The following is a 16,463-nucleotide window of genomic DNA, read 5'->3' on the forward strand; positions in this document are numbered from 1 at the left end:
ACATTTTCTTCATCCTTCTTTCCTTCTTTCCTTTTTGACTCTTTCTTTTTTGTGCTTAATTTCTTTTGCTCTTTCCATTTTTCTTTCCTTCCTTTCTTTAGTTTTTTTTTAAAAAAAAATAAAGGTCAAAATTGTGATTTAAAGCTTTTCGTTACTTCTTATTTCTTTCTTTACTTTTGTTTATTTCTTTTACTTTTTCCATTACTCTGTCTTTATCCTTTCCTCCTTCCTTCCTTCCTTCCTTCCTTTTGCTGTTTTACCTTCCTTCCTACATTGTTTCTTCCTTCCTTCCCTTTTCTGTATCTCTGTCTTTCTTTCTTTCTTTTGCTTTTTCCTCTACTTTTTTGGGGTTCTTTCCTTCCTTTCGACTCTTTCTTTCTTTTCTTTTTTTTCTTTTTTTTTTTTTACAAAATAAAATTGAAAATTAAGAGAACAGATGTTTTTCTTGACTTGTTTTTTCTTTTGTTTGTTTCTTTTGTTTTCTTATGTTTTCCCTTTAAATTTTCTTTCTCCTTCCTTCCTTTTGCTGTTTTTTCTTTCTTTCTTTCTTTCTTTCTTTCTTTCTTTCTTTTACTCCTCCTTTAGTCGTTCTTTCTTTCTGTTGTTTTTTTCCTTTACTTTTTCTCCTTCTTTCCTAGCTTCCTTCCTTCCTTTCTTTCTTTCTCCCTCTTTCTTTTTCGTACTTTCATACTATTGCTTTCCTTTTTTTCCCCTTTACTTCTTTTGGGTTTTTTTTTTAAGTTCAAATTTGTGAATTTCCTTCGTTTTATTTATTTATTTCTTTTCTCAGAGCAACTGTGGAATTAAAGGACAATACTGTAGACTGTCGAATTAGAGAAGCACTGTGTGTTTTCCTCTAATCTCTTTTATTTCCGCTCAGTCATCAGTTTAACCTCACACACTCCCAATTCCATTTCTAATTAACTGTGCCGCGTTTTCTCATAATTCCTGCTTCCTGCTCTAATGTCCTGATAGAGCGAGGACTGATCCTGCTGTCTGGGTGCAGTGTTTAGACCCAACACTCCTCGCTGCAGGAGTCCTGAGATCTCTAAAAGGCCACAGAGGAAAGAGAGCCGGATAAAAAATACATGGCCTCAGGTCTGCCATAGTTTCTGCATTCTTTAAATAAAAGATATATTTTTAGAGATTTAAAAGGGCAAAAATGCAATAACCTTCTGTTTGTGTTACACAACGTACATTACGAGCGTGGAGAGAATTAGAACTGGCTACAAACAGAGAGACAAACAACTGCAAGTTCACCATTTACCACGGCGCTGTTGTCGAAGGTGTTGATTAATTCTCTAGAACAGCGGCTCTGACAGCAGCGCAGGTTTATATTAACGCGCTCGTTCTGATACGTTATCGTAGTAACGGCTCGTTCACAGGGACTCGTTCACCGGGACTCGTTCACCGGGACTCGTTCACCGGGACTCGTTCACATGGACTCGTTCACAGGGACTCGTTCACCGGGACTCGTTCACATGGACTCGTTCACCGGGACTCGTTCACAGGGACTCGTTCACCGGGACTCGTTCACAGGGACTCGTTCACATGGACTCGTTCACCGGGACTCGCTCGCAGGGACTCGTTCGCATGGACTCGTTCGCAGGGACTCGCTCGCAGGGACTCGTTCGCATGGACTCGTTCACAGGGACTCGTTCACAGGGACTCGTTCACCGGGACTCGTTCACATGGACTCGTTCACCGGGACTCGTTCACAGGGACTCGTTCACATGGACTCGTTCACTGGGACTCGCTCGCAGGGACTCGTTCGCATGGACTCGTTCACAGGGACTCGTTCACAGGGACTCGTTCACATGGACTCGTTCACAGGGACTCGTTCACCGGTACTCGTTCGCAGGGACTCGTTCGCAGGGACTCGTTCGCATGGACTCGTTCACCGGGACTCGTCCGGCAGACGCTCCGCTTTATGAACGGATGTAAAACGTGTGTAGTCGTTGATTTGGTGCCATTTCTTCTTCTAAAAATTAGTTTAAGTAACACTTATGGAAGGAGTCTCCAGTGTCAGAGCTTTGTGACAGTCACAAAATTGTGTCTCAAACACAAAACAGATCAAATAAACATCAAATGTTGTATGACATGTTGTTCTTTAATAAATAAAAGGATTAAAACACTTCAGGACATAAAGGAAAGGAAAAGGAAAATAATTAAAGGAAAATAATGAAATATTTTCCTGTTAAAGGAAATTAATCAACTTTGAGGTGGTAACAGTAACTGTGTTTCATCACACCACTCTGTCACTCTGATCATTTCTCTGTAACAGCATGACACTATATATATATATATATATGAGGGGGGTATATATGCATGTGTGTGTGTGTGTGTATATATATATAGTAGGTCTAGTGAAATGTGCAGTAAATACAATTCCATTTATGATAAAACACAATTGTATTCATGTTTCTCAGAATTCTGACTTTATAATATTATAAACACTATCATATTACCACAATAATGTTGGGTTTATATTAGACATTCACCCGTGAAAAGGTTTCTATGTCGTATTTAGAAATTGTTATATTTACCGAGCGCTATAGTTGTGTAATTACAGACGTTTTATTATTTTTTTCAGACCCTAACTCTTCGTTAAATTTACTGTTGGATAAAAATAAAAATAAAAAACGCAAAAACCTCGACGTTATTTTGGCTCCTGACTTTGCACATTTAATCTGTCTTTGAAAAAGGGCAGTGGAAGACCAGTGGTGAAGACATTGGACTACTGCTCACAAGGTCATGAGTTCAGATCCCACCAGGCCCCCACTGCTGGGCAGTTAACCCTTAACCCTCAACTGCTCAGCTGTATTAAAAAAAGAGATGAATGGAAGTCGGTCTGGATAAGAACGTCTGCCAAGTACCATAAAATGTCAATGTGAAATGAACCACACCGACTGCTCGAACAATTTATCACCTCCGCATCTTTATCTAGAAGATAGAAGGATGCTCTTTCATTATACTCAGTGCGTGTATATGTCCAGGATGACAGTACAACTCTCTAATCTAATCTCTAATCCCAGAAGTCTCCATATTTAAAGAAAATTAACACTTTTTAGCAAAAAGTCTTCCCTACGTTATACCAGGGCTTCGGAGTTGCGCTTGTCTTCCTGTAAAGTCACCGTGTGACGTTCATAGTAAAAAATCATACCTAGTTAAATAATTCTTAGGTCATGAGTTGAGATCTTAGAACGCATAGCGTGACCTTCTCACATCATCTTTGGCCGATTTAGTGTCACTCATCGACCAAAGAGAACGTTGTGTCAGTGTGAGGGATCTCAGAACGTGAACGCTGCTACCATGCACTTCCAAAACCGACCAATAGGAGGACGGGAAACACGGTTACAGCTACAGATATGCTAGCAGCGATGACGATGAACAAAACACGCACACGAACGGGAAGAATCTCTTTAATACCTCAAGCTCGGTTCTCGCAAAAGACACCGAGTAGAACTTTGGGGAGATTGGGAATGTTTCAGGGTTCACTTCGGGCTGAGTCGCCAATCAGGATAGAAAAATGCTTCGAGACAGGTCAGGACCCGATTATCCAGCTCTTTCTCTCTCTGGAGCTGAGGGATGAAAGTGTGATCACAAACTGGCAGCGTTTAGTGACCCACTTTGTGAAGGGTTCTGCTGGTGTAGCGAAGGAAAAGAACCGCTGACGCTCACAGCTCATCCTTTAACAGCCATCCGACTTCACCAGACGAGACGTGTGAGATGAAGAGGCACTTTTTTTTCTTTTCTTTTCTTTTTTTCTTCGTAAGATGCATTTCTGAGAAAGATGAGGATGAAGTGAGGCATCGCCACGGAAACACGAGGGAGGCAGTAAGTAGGACGTGTGATGTGTGGGTGAGAGACAGAAAGAGATAAACGGCGCGATAACCGAGCGAGAAAAGCTGAAGAGTGGGAGGAAAAGATGAGATGGAGGAGTGCGGTGTAAGCACTTTTTTTTTCTCCGCCGTTCGAACGTGCGTGAACGAGTTTCTCTCTGCAGGGAAATCCCGCTGTCTTTCGGAAAACATAAAGTCGCAGCTTTCCCTCTTACTTTTACAAAGTGCTGACACTGGAGACTCCTTCCATAAACGCTCCCTAAACATCTCCTTGCTCTAAACGTGTCAACATTTTTTTTTTTTTTTGGGAATCCGTTCGTCTTTCGGCGTCCCTGCGGACGTGCTGTTGCTATGGAAACGATAACGTATCAGAACGAGACAAACCTGCGCTACTGTCAGAGCCGCTGTTCTAGAGAATTAATCAAAACCTTCTGACCAATCAGAATCCAGAACTCGCTAATGCTAGCACTAATCACATTGTTGTTGTATTCATACTTTAACGTGTCTGTGTGGGTTTCCTCTGGGTTCTCGGAGTTCTCCCTACCTTCCAGAAATGTGCCAGGAAGTGTATTAGCTGTGAAAAGGGGTGTGAATATGTGCGTGTGATGGACTGGGTTTCATCCCGGGTGTATTCCCGCCTCACCCCCGGTGTTCCCCGAGATAGACTCCGGATCCGACCTGGATAAAGCGCTTCCTGTCTGTAATCGTTATTATACTGTAACAGCACCACTCCGCGTGTTTTATTCTCTATTTATGAATGCACTCACGGACCTTCATGGCAAGTCTTACCATAACGCTGTAGTGGTTTTTATACAGGTATTAAATGTTTGTTTAGCAGAGCAGGAAAATGAGCCATAAGAAACATATTAGGTTGCAGCACCTTCACTGGGACTCCATATTTGTTGCCATGAGAGCGCTTTGCTGTGTCTTTTGCAAAGTCTGTGTTTGTGGGTTTTTCATTTTTTTATTTTTCTCGGTTTCGGGTTTGTTTAGCGGTCTCGGTCGGCTTCTTCGCTGTTTTGTCGGGATATAAATAAGGCTGGTTTTCCTCCTGAAAGCAGTAGCACGCACCTGGAGCTCGAACCTTTTCCCTGCTCGCTGATTAAATCTGTTTACTCAGGACTCATGAAAGTCCGTCGCTGTTCCCGGGGACGAAAATGTCTTCGAGGAGATGTTGTAATTCCTATAGCAACAGCTCGTTCACGGGGACTTGTACAGAGGACACTCCAGAGAAGCAGATTTTAAACAGGGAAGCGGGTAGCCCAGAGGTTAAGACGTTGGACGGCTGATCGGAAGGTTGTGAGTTCAAATCTCAGCACTGTTGGGCCCCTGAGCAAGGCCCTTAACCCTCAACTGCTCGGTTGTACTGTATGAATGAGATGATTGTAAGTCGGTCAGGACAAGCGTGCCTGTCAAATGCTGTAATGTAATGTAAAAATGCATGTAATCGCTGATGTAGTGACGTTTTCTGCTATGGAAGGAGTCTCCAGTGTCAGTGCTTTGTAACAGTCAAGAGGTAAAGGCGTAACTTCGAGTTTTCCGGAATCTTCAGATCAGAGGAGTTTACTCTTCTTCGTGGTTTCTCGGTAACATGAAAAGAGACGCTGGTGAGGGAGCGGCAAATCATTCTGGAACGAAAGGGACGACACACAAGGGGACATGCTGCAATAGGAAAACAATCCACGTCATGTCCTCACCACCCTGGTGTGGATTGTTTTCCTGTAACAACACATCCTGTTGTGTGTTACGTTTTATTCCCTTTTTCAGTTTTTTTTAAATGTATGTTATTGGTAAAGCGAGCTGTATGTGCTGACAGAAATAACACATCGGCGTGTTTGCACATCAGATTGCTTGCACAGTAAATCCAGACAGGTGGGCTGGTAAATACAGTTCGCTTTTGTCTGTATAGAGATGTTAACAATAAACATTGTCACAAAGCAGTAAAACAGCTTTTATTTCTAACTTCATGGAAACAAGCTGCTGGCTGAAAAGTTTGTAAACTTTCTTTTTTTAAGGCATTCTCCCCTAACCTAACCCTGACCCTAACATCTAAACCTAACCTAAATCTAACCCTTACCCTTACCCTGACCCTAAATCTAAACCTAACCCTGACCCTAACATCTAAACCTAACCTAAATCTAACCCTTACCCTTACCCTAAATCTAAACCTAACCTAAATCTAACCCTTACCCTTACCCTGACCCTAAATCTAAACCTAACCCTGACCCTAAATCTAAACCTAACCTAAATCTAACCCTTACCCTTACCCTGACCCTAAATCTAAACCTAACCCTGACCCTAAATCTAAACCTAACCTAAATCTAACCCTTACCCTTACCCTAAATCTAAACCTAACCTAAATCTAATCCTTACCCTTACCCTGACCCTAAATCTAAACCTTACCCTGACCCTAAATCTAAACCTAACCTAAATCTAACCCTTACCCTGACCCTGACCCTAAATCTAAACCTAACCTAAATCTAATCCATACCCTTACCCTGACCCTAAATCTAAACCTAACCCTGACCCTAAATCTGAACCTTACCCTGACCCTAAACCTAACCCTTACCCTGACCCTAAATCTAACCCTTACCCTGACCCTAAATCTAACCCTTACCCTGACCCTAAATCTAACCCTTACCCTGACCCTAACATCTAAACCTAACCTAAATCTAACCCTTACCCTTACCCTGACCCTAAATCTAAACCTAACCCTGACCCTAACATCTAAACCTAACCTAAATCTAACCCTTACCCTTACCCTGACCCTAAATCTAAACCTAACCCTGACCCTAACATCTAAACCTAACCTAAATCTAATCCTTACCCTTACCCTGACCCTAAATCTAAACCTAACCCTGACCCTAAATCTAAACCTAACCTAAATCTAACCCTTACCCTTACCCTGACCCTAAATCTAACCCTTACCCTGACCCTAAATCTGAACCTTACCCTGACCCTAAATCTAACCCTTACCCTGACCCTAAACCTAACCCTTACCCTGACCCTAAACCTAACCCTTACCCTGACCCTAAATCTAACCCTTACCCTGACCCTAAATCTGAACCTTACCCTGACCCTAAATCTAACCCTTACCCTGACCCTAAATCTAACCCTTACCCTGACCCTAAATCTAACCCTTACCCTGACCCTAAACCTAACCCTTACCCTGACCCTAAATCTAACCTTTACCCTGACCCTAAACCTAACCCTTACCCTGACCCTAAATCTGAACCTTACCCTGACCCTAAACCTAACCCTTACCCTGACCCTAAATCTAACCCTTACCCTGACCCTAAACCTAACCCTTACCCTGACCCTAAATCTAACCTTTACCCTGACCCTAAATCTGAACCTAACCCTGACCCTAAATCTGAACCTAACCCTGACCCTAAATCTAACCCTTACCCTGACCCTAAACCTAACCCTTACCCTGACCCTAAATCTAACCTTTACCCTGACCCTAAATCTAAACCTAACCCTGACCCTAAATCTGAACCTAACCCTGACCCTAAATCTAAACCTTACCCTGACCCTAAACCTAACCCTTACCCTGACCCTAAATCTGAACCTTACCCTGACCCTAAACCTAACCCTTACCCTGACCCTAAATCTAACCCTTACCCTGACCCTAAACCTAACCCTTACCCTGACCCTAAATCTAACCTTTACCCTGACCCTAAATCTGAACCTAACCCTGACCCTAAATCTGAACCTAACCCTGACCCTAAATCTAACCCTTACCCTGACCCTAAATCTAACCCTTACCCTGACCCTAAACCTAACCCTTACCCTGACCCTAAATCTAACCTTTACCCTGACCCTAAATCTGAACCTAACCCTGACCCTAAATCTGAACCTAACCCTGACCCTAAATCTAAACCTTACCCTGACCCTAAACCTGACCCTTACCCTGACCCTAAACCTGACCCTTACCCTGACCCTAAATCTGAACCTTACCCTGACCCTAAATCTAACCCTTACCCTGACCCTAAACCTAACCCTTACCCTGACCCTAAATCTAACCCTTACCCTGACCCTAAACCTAACCCTTACCCTGACCCTAAATCTAACCCTTACCCTGACCCTAAACCTAACCCTGACCCTAAATCTAACCCTGACCCTGACCCTAAATCTGAACCTTACCCTGACCCTAAATCTAACCCTTACCCTTACCCTGACCCTAAATCTAACCCTTACCCTGACCCTTACATAATGCGTAGAAAGTGTTTAGAAACTCGGCTGTCGTCAGATTTATGGGTTCTTACACTCAGCATTTAGCACGATGATGTTGAGACGTTTGTTTTCTCGTATGCAAATCAGCCACCAGAGACATGGCATGACGTTCCCGTCGCCTAAATACGAGCCTAATGCTCTCGGCGCCCTCCCTATCCCGGATTCATCCCAGCTTCAGTCCGTATTCTCCCTCAAAATGATAAATGGCACGTGGAAACTAATTAGAGCTAAGGGAGGAGAAGGAGCTGGATGAAGCTCTATCTCCATACAAATCAGAGGTGCAGCACCGCACCGCACGGAGGGGCCGCCTTGTTATTCCGAACGGTGTGATGTCTCTGTCAGGTGGAGATTCCTCGGATCCCTGCTCAGGGAATCGCTCATCTGTATGCAGGTCATTCTGTAGAGCGATGGGAACTCGAGCTGAACAGACCAGGACACTGCGTAATGATGTAGTGACTTATCGTCCTCCCAGTGCTCTGTGATTTAAAAATGAAATGTAATAGTATTTAATAAGCTGTGCAGGAATTAGACAGGAAGAAGTCATTTTTCAATTTGTCTTTAAAATAATGTGAAAATACGAAGTCTGTTTCAATCTTTATCTCCCCTAATTGGCCCAATGACTCTTATAAGCACATCATGATCATTATAGAGCATTTAGGGATTTAAATTGTCACCGAAATAAAGAAACACTGATGCCTCTAGCTGCCTCGTGATTCTCACGACTTGTGTTAACCGTTTTGATTAAAATCGGAGCCAGCATGAAAACGCCAATACGCTTGCAATTATATAGACGGCTATATGGGTCCGGTGGCGTAATCAGAATGTAATTGCATGAAAAAATGGGCTTCATTATGGGGGAAGCAGCACGAGGTGAAGTTGAGTGAAGTGGAATCCTGTGGATTGTTTGAAGGAAACTTTTGGTTGGAGCAGGAAGCCAGCATCTTGCTGACGTCAGTCTCCAGCAAGGAGGTTTTGTCGGTCAGGCAGGGTTGCCAGGTCTCAGCAAAATTCCTTCGAAAATGAATGAACATCCTTGTTTTCCGTCACGTCCTCTTCACGTCCCGTCTTTCTTTATTTGAATAAATAAATAAATAAATAAAATAACAGAACTCTACACTGTCCTTGATTCTCATTTGGGTCGTTTAGAGTGCTGTTTTGGCTAGCCTTCCTGCGCAAACATTATTCTGACCTTAATCAGTATTATATAATATCATATCATATCATATCATATCATATCATATCATATCATATCATATAATATAGTATAGACAGTATGGAAAGTTCCCACTACAACAGAAATGGTTCTGTATGTCGTAGAGAAACTGTCTGCACTTCCACTTTCCATACACACAAAATATCTGTTTGGCTTGAGAGATGACGTGTACGGATTATTGAAGTGTACGGAATATTGAAGTGTACAGATTATTGAAGTGACCAAGAAACCATTTTTGGCCAATTTGGGTTAAACTTTTTTAATATATATAAAATATAGCTAACTGATGTTAAATATGTATGTATCTAATGTTACAAGCCCGATTTAAACCATTTGTTGCATTTAAACATCTGCAGAGCTTCAAAATGACCCGTAACATGCAAAAAACATGCCAAAAATAATAGAGTATCAGGGTTTATTTTTTCCTTTCCACGCACTGGTCTGAGTACAGATGTGCGTAATTTCAGTATTGCCTCGGCTATGAGCAGAGCTTTATTCTCATTTACAGTGCTAACAGTACAAGGCAGTATTGTGGACCGACCTTTCCGTTTATTGCACATCCTATAGTTTCCCCTTTAAGCACACATCATCACCATCTGGCCTTTATTGTGTTTTATTTTTCCAGATACTCCAGCTAATGATAATGATGTCACTGCACATGTTTTCCTCTCCGACATGCCGGCTGGGCCCGAGGTGATGTTCTGTTTTTCATGATCTCCCGTCGGATTTCAGCACAAAAGGTCACGGCTATGGCCCGAGAGTGGTCCTGCTAAATGAGCGCGCTATTGAAATGAGGTGGAAAGATCCGGAAAAGGTCAAATGACTGTCAGAGGTGTTAGAAAGCAGGGCAGATGTGTGACACCCGTCATTAATCACCACCGTGGATGAGGTATACCTGTTAGCGCTAAATAATGACTCTTTAGCACTTTTTAAGAAAGGAACGGGATATTTTACAAAGAGACTCGTCTCTGAGAAGGTCGTACGATAACGTCGTCCTATTATTAGAAAGTAAAGATGGTGCTGATGCTTCTATTCCATTAATCCAGCTCACGGTCAGTGAGTTAAAAGGAGTCTTAAGAAGTCTTATGTCACATCTTTGTGAAGGCTCAAGGGGGATTTTAGTGAAATGGGATGAAATGGACAGAGAGAATTAGGCACACTTCAAAGAAAGGGAAGAATAATGAGACCATTAGTTCTTTTACCTCACATCGCTCCGAAGAAGCTGTTTTCACCCCCCTGAAACACACATGCACACACACACGATTATACATATACAGCGCCCTTCACTAATATTGGCGCCCTTGGTAAATATGAGCTGTTGAAGGATGTGAAAAATTGTCTTTATTGTTTAACCTTTTGATCTTTTGTTTTGAAAAATTCACAAAACTACTCTGCTCTCATGGATATCAAACAGTTTCATATCGGTGTGCAAGAATTATTGGCACCCTTTTATTCAATACTTTGTGCTAGCTCCCTTTGCCAAGATAACAGCTCTGAGTCTTCTCCTATAATGTCTGATGAGGTTGGAGAATACATGGCGAGGGATCTGAGAACGTTCCTCCGTACAGAATCTCTCCAGATCCTTCACATTTCGAGGTCCACGCTGGTGGACTCTCCTCTTCAGTTCACCCCACAGGTGTTCTATGGGGTTCAGGTCAGGGGACTGGGATGGTCATGGCAGGACCTTGATTTTGTGGTCAGTAAACCATTTCTGTGTTGATTTTGATGATGTTTTGGATCATTGTCCTGCTGGAAGATCCAACCACGGCCCATTTGAATCTTTCTGGCAGAGGCAGTCAGGTTTTCATTTAATATCTGTTGATATTTGATAGAGTCCATGATGCCATGTATCCTAACAAAATGTCCAGGTCCTCTGGCAGAAAAACAGCCCCGAAACATTAAAGATCCACCTCCATATTTAACCGTGGGCATGAGGTACTTTTCCATATGGCTACCTCTCTGTGTGAGACAAAACCACCTCTGGTGTTTATTACCAAAAAGCTCTCTGCATTTTTCCTAAATCATAAATGGATTTATTTTTTAGTGCAGGATTGAATTTTTTTCCAGAATAATTTAAATAATTACATTGAATTTGACCTGTACATACAGACAATGGCATCCACCATCACATCATTAATAATTATTATCATTATAATCAGTCAAATCTATGTAAAGCAAGCCGACATCTTACCTTCTACCTTTAATTAATTTATCTATTAGTCAGTGTGCTTTATAGAGTGTCATTAGTGCAGCAATAAACCTTTGAAAAAGCTTGACTGTAAAAAAAAAAAAAAAAAAAGCACTGATATCTATCACAAATCTGACCGTTTGACCCTTTTAACGTTGACATTAACATCATTTTACAATGCAGGTCATTAAAATGTACTGTACACTGCGTGCGTAATGATCAGGCAAGTCAGTATTATGATCTGATCATTATTGTTATGCATATTCTCCAACGCTGAACGCTAACAGGGTATAATTATTTTCAGGTGAAGTTTCATTGTTTAATGAGCGAGGGTGTGACTTCAAGTCATTAGGAAAATGAAAGGGATTTAACAAGACTGACTTTGGTGTTTGTAACCAAAAAAAAGAGACTGAAAAGTCAAAAATTGTAAAATGCCCATCAGAGCCTGGAGCACACTGGAGATTGCAAAATCGTTGAGGCGTGACCGCTGAACGGTCGAACGTTCTGTTATGAAAAAGCGCTAGTTGACTGCGAAAGACTTCAGACGAATTAACCGTGAGATCACCAGGAACCCGTTAGCCTCCAGTGCCACCATACTTCAGAACTGCAACCTTCCAGGAGCGTCCAGAAACACAAGGGGTCAAGCGCTCAGAAACATGGCTACGGTAAAGAAGGCCGGAATACGACCGCCACTGAATAAGACTCACAAGATGAAGTGTCATGGCTGGGCCAAGAAATACCTGAAGACCGATTTCTGAAAGGTTTTCTGGACAGATGAAACGAGAGTGAGTCTAGATGGAGCAGATGGGATGGGCACAGAGTAGCAGTTCGAGTGAGACACCAGCTAGATGGAGGAGGGGTACTGCTGTGGGCTGGTATCATTAACGACGAGCTAGCTGGACCTTTTGGGGTTAAAGATGGATGGAAAATCAACTCTCAGACCTGCTGCCAGTTTGTTGAAGATACTTTCTTCAAGCAGTGGTACAAGAAGAATTCAGAAACATTCCAGAAGGTCATGATCTTTATGCAGGACAATGCTCAATCACATACACCACGGTTTGGCTAGCCAGCAAAGGCATCAAAGATTCAGATTTATTTGCATAGCGCTTTTAACGACGGACATTGTGTCTCAAAGCAGCTTTACAGAAACATATAAACACAGGATGGAGATTTTAAGTGTGTGAATTTATCCTATTAGGCGAGCCGGTGGTGACGGTGGTGAGGAAAAACTCTCTGAGATGATATGAGGAAGAAACCTTGAGAGGAACCGGACTCAGAAGGGAACCCGTCCTCATCCGGGTAACGACGGATAGTGTGAAAGATGCCAGAATGATAACCTGGTTCTCTTCCTCACTTGACTAAAATCCCATGGAGACCTTCTGGGCCATTCTGAAGCGTGAGATTTACAGTGACGGAACAGAATTTGGGAGGCTGCGGTGGCTCCTTCATCTAAAACTGATCGTGAACAGATCAAGAAACTGATAGATTCAATGGATGGAAGGCTCACGGCGGTTATTGTCTTGTTTGTTTTGTTTTGTTAATTGTTAAATGTTATTGTTAATATTAAATAATACTTTAAGACTGAAAGAATAAACTAGTAAATGAAAAAAAAACAACAATTATTTGAAATTCAGTCGCCTAATAACTGTGCGCGCGGATCACGTCCTCTGAGAAAGACGAATTTCATGTTTTTATTTGTTAAACGTTCTATTTTGATGTGAAATAAACATTTAGGATCAACTGAGACCAGTGGATTTTCCCAGCAATAAAATTAAGCTGAGAAATACCATTTGCCTAATAATTGTGCACACAGTGTATGAAACTTGGAAATGATTGTGTATTTTATATATATATATATAATGGAAATTGTTATATAATACACCTCATCATATTTCTGACAAGAAATTCTGTGTTTATTGTCCACTTCTTAAACGGCCTTGGACACACACCATTTCGTCGGTTTTCATCTGTTTCTTGGAATCAACTTTGGGTTTGTTTGGGGTTTGTTTGTTTTTGTTTTTTTTGCAAGCTTCAAAACGACACGTTTATAAGTGCTGGACATTTATTAAATAGACGCCGAGCTTCCCGTAAACCTTGTTTTCAGTTTGTTTTCTTCTTCTATCTGATTAAACTTATCAGTCTTTGGAGTGGAATGAAAAGAGTCTCAGTGGCCTGCGGGTCAGCCGTAAAGCTGAAGGCCCGGTCTCGAGCCACATGCATTATTTAGAGTCAGCAGTCCTCAGAGACAAGACATGAAAAGCCTCGGGCCTGTTTTTTTTTTTTTTTGCTTTTTTTTCTCCTAACATCACGTTTCATAAGTGCATCATCAGACCTGCTGCAAGCGCTTTGCAATAAGCAAAGAGGACTGGAGAGAGCACGAAAGCTGAACGAAAGAGAACGAAAGAGAACGAAAGCTGAGGGTTATGTGATCACGACTCGTTCATTCGTTCTGCACTCTTTTTCCTCGTTTCTGAAGTTAATAAGACCTTCACTACTGTCAGAGCTGCTGTTATAGAAAATGAATCAACGCCTTCTGACCAATCAGAATCCAGGATTCAACAGCACTGTCGTGTAATTAAATGTCCGTCTCTGTGTGTGTTCCAGGAGTATCAGATCGACATCATCTTTGCCCAGACGTGGACAGACAGTCGGCTCAGATACAACAGCACCATGAAAATATTAACTTTAAACAGTAATATGGTGGGACTGATTTGGCTCCCAGACACAATCTTCAGAAACTCCAAGAACGCAGACTCGCACTGGATTACAACACCCAATCAGCTGCTCAGGATATGGAACGATGGGAAAATACTTTATACTCTCAGGTACGTGAGTCTTTGTCCTGTTACACTGCTTACAGTTTAGCAAAAACATCATATGAATGATATGCTTTAAAACGAAAACGGTTTAGGGATGGCACGTGTTTTAAAATCACACTTTTTGCTAATTCAAAGGGATTATCAAGAATCATCTTCAAATTCTATTCACAATAAATCAGTGTAGGGTAAAAACATGTAATTCCACCTAGGTAGAGTCACTGTCATATGTTAGCTGTGACAGATGTCAGTAAGGTCAGTGATGTCAGTGATGTGACAGGTGTCAGTAAGGTCAGTGATGTCAGTGCTGTGACAGATGTCAGTAAGGTCAGTGTTGTCAGTGCTGTGATAGATGTCAGTAAGGTCAGTTGTCAGTGCTGTGATAGATGTCAGTAAGGTCAGTGATGTCAGTGCTGTGACAGATGTCAGTAAGGTCAGTGATGTCAGTGCTGTGACAGATGTCAGTAAGGTCAGTGTTGTCAGTGCTGTCATAGATGTCAGTAAGGTCAGTGTTGTCAGTGCTGTGATAGATGTCAGTAAGGTCAGTGATGTCAGTGCTGTGACAGATGTCAGTAAGGTCAGTGATGTCTGTGGTTTGACAGATGTCAGTAAGGTCAGTGATGTCAGTGCTGTGACAGATGTCAGTAAGGTCAGTGATGTCAGTGCTATGACAAATGTCAGTAAGGTCAGTGATGTCAGTGCTATGACAAATGTCAGTAAGGTCAGTGTTGTCAGTGCTGTGACAGGTGTCAATAAGGTCAGTGATGTCAGTGCTGTGACAGATGTCAATAAGGTCAGTGATGTCAGTGCTGTGACAGATGTCAGTAAGGTCAGTGATGTCAGTGCTGTGACAGATGTCAGTAAGGTCAGTGTTGTCAGTGCTGTGATAGATGTCAGTAAGGTCAGTGTTGTCAGTGCTGTGATAGCTGTCAGTAAGGTCAGTGTTGTCAGTGCTGTGACAGATGTCAGTAAGGTCAGTGATGTCAGTGCTGTGACAGATGTCAGTAAGGTCAGTGTTGTCAGTGCTGTCATAGATGTCAGTAAGGTCAGTGTTGTCAGTGCTGTGATAGATGTCAGTAAGGTCAGTGATGTCAGTGCTGTGACAGATGTCAGTAAGGTCAGTGATGTCAGTGCTGTGACAGGTGTCAGTAAGGTCAGTGATGTCTGTGGTTTGACAGATGTCAGTAAGGTCAGTGATGTCAGTGCTGTGACAGATGTCAGTAAGGTCAGTGATGTCAGTGCTATGACAAATGTCAGTAAGGTCAGTGTTGTCAGTGCTGTGACAGGTGTCAGTAAGGTCAGTGATGTCAGTGCTGTGACAGATGTCAATAAGGTCAGTGATGTCAGTGCTGTGACAGATGTCAATAAGGTCAGTGATGTCAGTGCTGTGACAGATGTCAGTAAGGTCAGTGATGTCAGTGCTGTGACAGATGTCAATAAGGTCAGTGATGTCAGTGCTGTGACAGATGTCAGTAAGGTCAGTGATGTCAGTGCTGTGACAGATGTCAGTAAGGTCAGTGATGTCAGTGCTGTAACAGATGTCAGTAAGGTCAGTGATGTCTGTGGTTTGACAGATGTCAGTAAGGTCAGTGATGTCTGTGGTTTGACAGATGTCAGTAAGGTCAGTGATGTCTGTGTTATGGCAGATGTCAGTAAGGTCAGTGATGTCAGTGCTGTGACAGATGTCAGTAAGGTCAGTGTTGTCAGTGTTGTAACAGATGTCAATAAGGTCAGTGATGTCAGTGCTGTGACAGATGTCAGTAAGGTCAGTGATGTCAGTGCTGTGACAGATGTCAGTAAGGTCAGTGATGTCAGTGTTGACAGTGATATTAGTGTGGTCAGTGATGTTCATGTAGTGACAGATGTCAATTTTGTCAGTGTTGTCCATATTGTCAGATGTCAGTGTTGCCAGTGATGTCAGTGTAGTGACAGTAATGTCAGTGTTGTGATTAGTTGGGGGTAGGGGGTGAAAATACTGGAAGCTGGTTAGTATTTTCCTGTTGTTGATGTCAGTTTCGACAAATGTCAGTTTTCAGTTTTGTGTGATGTCAGTGTTGTGTCTCATGTCAGTGTACTAAGAGTAATGTCAGTGTTGTGACAGAGTTCAGTTTTGTATGTGATCAGTTGTGCCAGATGTCAGAGATGTCAGTGTTGACAGTGTTGTGCCA

At 42.2% G+C, this 16,463-nt stretch overlaps 1 protein-coding gene across 1 annotated transcript in view; it reads left to right on the forward strand.

Moving 5' to 3' along the window:
- LOC128614532 (gamma-aminobutyric acid receptor subunit gamma-3) overlaps window positions 1-16,463 on the forward strand; it is a 129,729-nt gene that overhangs the window by 70,779 nt on the left and 42,487 nt on the right. The window contains exon 4 of the mRNA XM_053635889.1: window positions 14,084-14,304. Within this exon, the coding sequence (XP_053491864.1) occupies window positions 14,084-14,304 (221 nt within the window). The remainder of the gene's footprint in view (window positions 1-14,083; window positions 14,305-16,463) is intronic.

Source organism: Ictalurus furcatus, chromosome 11 (genome assembly GCF_023375685.1).
Source record: "Ictalurus furcatus strain D&B chromosome 11, Billie_1.0, whole genome shotgun sequence".
Taxonomy (NCBI): domain Eukaryota; kingdom Metazoa; phylum Chordata; class Actinopteri; order Siluriformes; family Ictaluridae; genus Ictalurus; species Ictalurus furcatus.